The sequence below is a fragment of the Montipora foliosa genome, chromosome 13 (assembly GCF_036669935.1).
Source record: "Montipora foliosa isolate CH-2021 chromosome 13, ASM3666993v2, whole genome shotgun sequence".
NCBI classification, from domain to species: Eukaryota; Metazoa; Cnidaria; class Anthozoa; order Scleractinia; family Acroporidae; genus Montipora; species Montipora foliosa.
Window position 1 is genome coordinate 33,408,517 of NC_090881.1, and position 7,500 is coordinate 33,416,016.

Below are 7,500 nucleotides of genomic sequence, written 5' to 3' on the forward strand. Positions count from 1 at the left end.
TGCATACTTTTTAGGCTTTCATATGTCATGGATTTTGTCTTTCCAGATATATGGTCCTTGAAAAGTCCTTGAAATGTCAGGGAATTTAAGGACACAAAGTGTAAAAATCCTGATGTTAACTTGGGTTCACCTACAACTTGATATCTTGGTGTCATACATTCCCTGATAAGGAAGTTGCTTTTTGCACATAAAAGACAATCAAACCCACTAACATTTGATGTGAAATACTAATGTGTGGTTGTCTGTTTTTAGTTCATTTGACATCAGAGCCTTGGAAGAGAAATACTTCAATGCAGTTGATTTAGTTGAGGAAGCATTTGATAAATTAGCTGACAATGCAGTAAGTGGAAAGTATTTAACCAAAAGTGCTATGCTTTAGACTAAGTGTTTTACCAACACTTTACAAATGAAAAGTCTAGTTACTCTTTGCAAAAAGTAGGTTGAGATAGTGCAAGAGCGTCCAGTCAGTGTACTAGCATATTTTTCAATATTATGCGTAAGGTGCTTCCTGTAGTTCATTACACGATTCTTGTAACATGAGACATAAAATGCATTGCATGTGATGCTGGTAACTTAAACTAAAAATTAATGTCAGTTGCAGTTGTCTTGCCTATTCTTTATTCTACTTTCCCTACTTTGTTTCTAATACCCAAGGAAGGAGAGGAAGAGAGGTGTACCAGAGGCAATGGTGAGAGCAGTGATGAGTTTGTATGAATGTCCAAAGACAAGAGTCAGAGTTGGGCTAGAGTTTTCTGAGGAGTTTGAGGTGAAAATTGGTGTGCATTAGGGATCTGTGTTGTCACGGTTGACATGGTTACGGAGAGTATTAGAAATGGTTTGATGAGTGAGATGTTGTATGCAGATGACTTGGTTTTGATGAGTGAGACGATAGAGGGACTGAGGGAGAAGTTCTGGAAATGGAAGGAGGCATTCGAGAGCAAGGGGCTGAAAGTGAACCTTGGGAAGACAAAAGTGGTAGTGAGTGGGGCAGAAGGTAAAGTGTCTGTGAGTAAGGTAGATCCATGTGGTATTTGTGGGAAGTGAGTAATGGCAAATTCAGTATTGTGTGTGAAATGTGGAAAATCGATCCATGGAAGATGTAAAGAGGGTGACTTCAAGGTTGGGGAGAGATTTTGTGTGTGGAAGATGCAAGAAGCAAGCTGATGGATTAGCGGAACCGGCGGAGGAGTTGTGTGAAGAGGTGGAAACGGTGAGAGGTTTCTGTTATTTGGGGGATAGGGTAAATGCAAGTGGTGGTTGCGAGGCAGCTGTGACAGCAAGAGCAAGAATTGGCTGTGTGAAGTTCGTTCAGGGAATATGGAGAGTTGCTGAACTCAAAAAGGTTCTCGCTGAAGGTGAAAGGAATGGTTTATCAGAGTTGTGTAAGAGTGGCGATGTTATATGGGAGTGAGACATGGTGTCTGAGGGAAAATGAGATAGCAATTTTGAGAAGGACTGAGAGAGCAATGTGTGGTGCAAAACTGATGGAGAAAAAGAGGACAGAGGACCTGACGGAGATGTTGGGATTGAAGGACACAATGGTTCAGATGGCAAAGACAAATGGAGTGAGATGGTATGGGCATGTGTTGAGGAGGGATGATGGGCATGTTCTGAGAAAAGTGAAAAGCAAGAGGAAGCAAGCACGACCAAAGAAGACATGGAAGACGAAAGTGGAGAAGGAGAGCAAGAGCGTTGGTTTGGAGAAAAAGGACGCCGTGAATCAAGCGAGATGGAGAGTGGTAGTTAGAACGATTGCTGACAAAGTGGGGTAAATCCGGCCACCCCCGTTTATGGGGATAAACCTGGATCAAATATGGATTGCTGATGATGATGATATTGTTTTAAAATCTGGAAAAGTCTTTATTTGCAGCCCCATTGTTTTCTTTGATCACATGGCTAAATGGTGCTGCCTAATTTACTTACAGCCTTTACATGTATATTTGTATTTTAAAATTTGTGTATACCAGGCCCCAGTTGTTCAATTGATGGATTGCGCTATCCAATGGGTAGTGATTTATCCGGTGGATAGCATTGTCCATCTTTTGAACAACTGGAGCCGGAGCTATAGATTGTTTTCACTCTCATGATCAGTAACCTTGTTTTTCCACCAAAACTTCAAAAGAAAAGGTTTAGACTAAGAGCTCCCAGAGGATTAGTTGGGTGCATTAACATGGCCGCCGTTCTATTGTTTAGGCACACCAACATCGCTGCCGTAACATCATGTGAAAACACTCTATACCTTTCTTTTTTGTCTTTTGGCCTGTAGTAAAATACTTGTGTAATAAGAATGTTGCTTACACTGACCAGAGCCAAAGATTACTTGGGGAGAAATGGTTGCCTTGTTAATCTGGCTACTGTGTCTATGATTGTTATGAATGAAGGGGTAGTTTCTAAAGAAACTAAAGAAACTAAAGAATCTCTGTACGGTGGTCAATTTACATTATCAACTCTGTTGATAAACCAAATTTTTGTATGATTGTTATGGTTTGTTATGAAAACTCTCCATTAGTTTTCTGGCATCTCTTGCAATGCAAATTTGTGACATTACGTCTTGAGAAAAAGTGATTATTTGTGACCTTTCACAAGAAAAGGGGGCTTATCAAAATTTCACGATGATGCAGATTTCACGGCAGACACCCATTCATTTCGTGAACATCAAACTATTCGTGCACTGTACAGTAACCAGAGACAAATATCTTTCTCGTGTTTCAAAATGCAAGTAAGACTTAATTTTTAAACTGAAAAAATCTTGTTCATTTTTTGTGGTACAGTGGTCAAAGTTGTTTACTTTATCTGCCTTGTACCCTGTTAGCTCCGCAAGAATAAAGACGGGCTGATTAAAGTTCTTGACATCATTGGAAGTTCTGGGTTGAAAATGGTATGTTTTTTAATTTCTGTAGAATACAATCTCATCCCCAGAGTCCACTTTTCTTTTGGTCAGCACCAAGACCACAAGCTCTGGCCACTTCAAATTTATGCACAGTCATAGTGACAGTCCATTTTTGTAACCGTTGACAACCACTCTTGTTTCAAATTTCTGAGTGTGCATAGATTATTTGGAAATCCTTGATTTGCCGACTTTCTACCGTGGAAGTGGCCAGAGTCTGTGTTCTTGGTGCTGATCAAAAGAAAAGCGGATTCTGGGAACAAGACTGTGTAGAATATTATTCACTGAGACCTCTTCCAATGAGTATGCAGTAGTGCTGAATTCAGGGAAGCAGTGTTGGTGCGATGGTGAGAGCACTTACGTGTACCTTCCACCATTATGGCCATAGCCTGTTTCAGGTGTTCAGTTGGTAAACATGGCAGCTTGGGACGGGCAGCAGGAAGAAATGCCTGTAAAAGTCTTTTTAAAAAGGGATTTCAATATACCAGAAAAACCCTTATAAAAACGTAGTATACCGGGAAAACCTTTTAAAAAGAGTTTTACAGGCATTCCTTCCTGTCCCAAGCCGCCCTCCATCTTTCACCATGTTTATTAACTGAACGATTTAACTGTAATTTTTTAAAATAAACTTGAACTTGAACTTGAACACTGGCCTAACAATATAGCCCTAGAAGAGATGTTATATGTAGAACAATCTAATTCTTGGCAACTGCTTGAATTTTTCCACCTGTAAATTTAAGTCACTTTAGATAGGAAAGCAATTAAAAATCAAAGTAATAAAAGCCCTCCACATAAAACCACTATAGCCACTATTTTTTTTTACTCAGTACTTTGGAGTACATGGGGCCGTCAAACCACAGTTGTCAGTGTTGCTGACTCATGTTAAGTTGCTGCTGATGACTGTACAATATTATTGCCAATTTTTAACTATGAATTCAGTCACTAATTTGTTGGTTTTTATCTAGTCCCAGCATCTTGATAAAGCCATATCCTCTGCTGAAAGCTTCAAGGCCTTTGGTAGTTTGAGGTACTTTTCAAAGTATTTATGTCCCCCAATTTTACTTACCTTTGAGAGTACATGTTCGCCTTAGGTCATGCATGTGTATTACAGTCAAGCTATGTCACGCATGACCAGTTGTTTTAAAATTTGAACTGAATATTCAAATCTGCATGCCAGTTTTGAACTTTGCTTTTGAGAGGATATTTCCTTGATTACTAAAAGGCCATTGCTGAGTTAACGTATGTCACCTCTTCAAAGCGTGTCTAAGTGCGATGTTTTTGTGATGGTAATTAGTTCTACTTTACATATGAATGAAAACTAATTTTCATAAGAAAAACTTTGCACTTAGACTTGCTTTGAAAAGGAGGCAGACATGAACTCGGAATTGGCCTATTGATTAAGAGGTACTTGCCAAGTTTGCAATGATTATTAGTACATGACAAGTGGAATTAAAATAAAATTAATTAGAAGTGCTGCACTTTGTCCCTCTAGGCAACTTGGATTAATGTTATTCTTTCCCTGCCAAAGTTTTGTAAATGAATTAACTTAACCCATTGACTCCCGGGGGTTCCCCATTGACAAGTAAAATCGACTGGTGTTAGACAGAGTAAAATACTAAGTCAGGCCGGTTTGGATGTCAAAGGGTTAAACTTGGGTGAATTACGTGTACTTTGGACTTAATTGCATGTATGGATTTTTCTTTTCAGGAATAAAATTGAACTGAAGCAAGGAATGACCAAAAAACAAGGAGATGTTGCACTGTTACTTGCTCACAATCAAGGTACATGTGCATGGGGGGGGGGGGGGGGGGGGGGGGGTGGAGCAGGTTTCAATCTCGTGAGAGTGATCCCTTTTTGCCAAGATAATTATACCTACCAACATTATTTTGATTTGATTTTATCTGTTTGAAGTCAATTGATAATTTTCCAAATTAACAGAGCTCTTGTGCTCACTTATGTAGTAGAGGTGGTTAGTGGTTAATACCATTATCATTGTATCAACTTTTATATGTATATGTCTTTTTGACAATAATTTTTGTTTGTTTTGCAGTTTCTCTTCATGTCAAGGACTTGGCTTCAGGTACTGATATTGCAGATGGATTTATCAAAGAATGCACACAGCAAGAAAAGGTAAGTGCTGGGTTAAGAGTTTGTGCGGTTTTAGTGAGCTGTGTAGAACCTCTTGTTGTAATAAGATTTTGCTTGTTTTCATAGCAAACAGCTGTCAAGAAGATGGAAGGCAATGGTGCTTTTGCTGAAGGAAAATACAAAGCAGCCATTTCAGCTTATTCCCTGGCCTTGCAATCAAGGTATTAAATTCAAAACTCATCTATAGGGCTGGTTATTTGAACAAAAGCTAACTTAGACCATGGTTTTCGACTACCATTTCACTCCTGAGAGTTGCTTCAGGTGGATTAATTTACTTTCCTCCTTGACTTTAATTTACCTTCTGGATGTTTTGACATTAATTATTAACTTATCAACCCTTGTAAATTAGTGTTTGTGCAAATAAAATTGACCCTCATAGTACATGTATTCAAAAATTTGATTAGGCTGGCTTTACTTACCATTCACCTTAATAATAATTATTTCTAATTACTGTCTTTGTTTGCAGTCCCTACAATCATGTCCTTTTTGGTAACCGAGCTCAGAGCTACCTTAAAACTCAGGAGCCATGGTAAGGAAAGTTAAGTATTTTGCAAATCTTTCTAGATTTTCTAATTTTGCATTTACCATCTGTTACCTGTTTCTGGCGAGGTTTCAATGAAGATAAGCTACTTTCTAACAGTTATCTTCGTGGAATTCTAGTCCTGACCACCTTTATGATAGTGCTACTGTAGGTAGTGGAGACAACCCATGTTTTTGTTGGTGGCAACATTAAAAAGTTGTTTTGTTGCTAGGTGTGCTCTTGCTGATGGAAGAAGAGCGGTAGTTTTAAAAGCAGATTGGCACAAGGTAAGACTGTACATGTAAGATTAGCTTTTCTGCCAAGGTGACAGTAAAGATAATAATATTATTGTTATGTTTTTTATTAAGCTTTTTCTCCATTTTTAGGCGCAGTACAGATATGCCCAGGCCTTCTTTGAAATTGGTAACATTAAACGAGCAAAGGAAACAAATAGGAAGGCAAGGAAAATTTGTGTTGAGAAGAAGGACTTAGACACCCAACTTGAAAGATTTGAGAAGAGTATCCAATCAAGTGAGTTTTAAGCAGAGCTGGCAAAAAAATAGTGGATTGTTCTCAAGGTTTTTGTCCTCAAGATCAGGGATCCAAATGTCTGGCTCTGCTACTGCCAGTGCTTCAGAGGTTTTTGTTTCATCTGACACATTTCAAAATGTAAGAAACAGGGCTTTCAATAAAATGATGTGTAGGTGTCTACCCATATGAGAGTAGGCTGCCTCTCCTAGGGGGGTCTTGGGGCATTCTCCCCCAAAAAAGTTTAAAATCTAGAACTTTGTAACTATACGCTTTTCAGCTTTCTGGGCATCAAAATTAGCCAAGGGAATGACAAAATAATTGCAAACAAGACTTTCACTTTATTCAAAGGCGATGAAAGAGTTAGTAAAATATTCTTCAGTAAGTGAAAATACCACAGTATTTATGAGAAAACAATATAGAAAGTAAAAATATATTTAAATACCTGTGGTGGAATGTGATTTCTTTGGAAAGAATGCAAACAATTCAGGGTAGCCTTGCTTGGCCGCCATCTTTGTTTAACAGCCAATGCGAAAACGAGGCTAACTTTTACTTAACGATACCGACACACCCAAGGTGAAGAACGCATACGCTTTATACACAAATCCTCAAGACAAGTGTGGGCACATTTTAAACATTTTTGCATTATGAAGTGGTTAGGCTGTAAACATTTTAAGATGTCTGTTTTTAAAGTACAGTACCGCTCAAAGGTAAGTTGACAGTCTCTACTCGATCCTCGAAACTCGATTCTCGCATCGCGAAGGTCGAGACGTTCGAGTTTCGAGACGCAAGAATCAAGGCTTGAGAATCGAGAGTCGAGAAAGATGGACTTTGTAATATGCATAAACTCGAGAAAAACTAGAGATAGCGATTTATGTCTCGAAGAAATGAACAATTCCGCTAACTGAGCCTTTGTATGCAATATTCATGTCGACTCTAAGTGAGCTTTCAGTGTTCTTGGCCCGCGAAAAAAATATTATCTTCATTATCCTTCGGCATGTAGAAAAATAATGTCGCGATCTTATTCACTTGTTCTGAAAAAAAAACACGACTTTCCGATGCGTTCCCCAGGCACAAACCCAGTCACAAACTAGCAAAATGACCACGGACATGTAATTTATCAGAGTAAAAAGGGACCTCGTTCGAAAGTTGGTGTTGTAATATCAACAAACTGGAATTCCAAATACTACCGCGTCTTTCCCATCGTGACAAAAGCTGAATTGAAACTTTATCATCAAAGTCATCCAAAGACTACGGTCAATGGTCAATTATGGTCACAATTCTGCTTGCTCGTTTTGGATGTTAAGAGAATCGAAAGAGAAAATATAACATGCTCTAAAAGCGCGCAATTATTTATTTATTGCTGTATTAAGCTAACACCACGGCACAATTGAGTAAACGTGAAAATCTTCATTCA

At 38.6% G+C, this 7,500-nt stretch overlaps 1 protein-coding gene across 2 annotated transcripts in view; it reads left to right on the plus strand.

Annotated features, from left to right (window-relative positions):
- LOC137982080 (E3 ubiquitin-protein ligase TTC3-like) overlaps positions 1-7,500 on the plus strand; it is a 70,905-nt gene that overhangs the window by 18,298 nt on the left and 45,107 nt on the right. For both annotated transcript variants that reach the window (XM_068829124.1, XM_068829123.1), the window contains exons 6-14: positions 253-340; positions 2,813-2,878; positions 3,853-3,914; positions 4,595-4,668; positions 4,938-5,017; positions 5,102-5,196; positions 5,502-5,564; positions 5,788-5,842; positions 5,942-6,086. In XM_068829124.1, the coding sequence (XP_068685225.1) occupies positions 253-340; positions 2,813-2,878; positions 3,853-3,914; positions 4,595-4,668; positions 4,938-5,017; positions 5,102-5,196; positions 5,502-5,564; positions 5,788-5,842; positions 5,942-6,086 (728 nt within the window). The remainder of the gene's footprint in view (positions 1-252; positions 341-2,812; positions 2,879-3,852; positions 3,915-4,594; positions 4,669-4,937; positions 5,018-5,101; positions 5,197-5,501; positions 5,565-5,787; positions 5,843-5,941; positions 6,087-7,500) is intronic.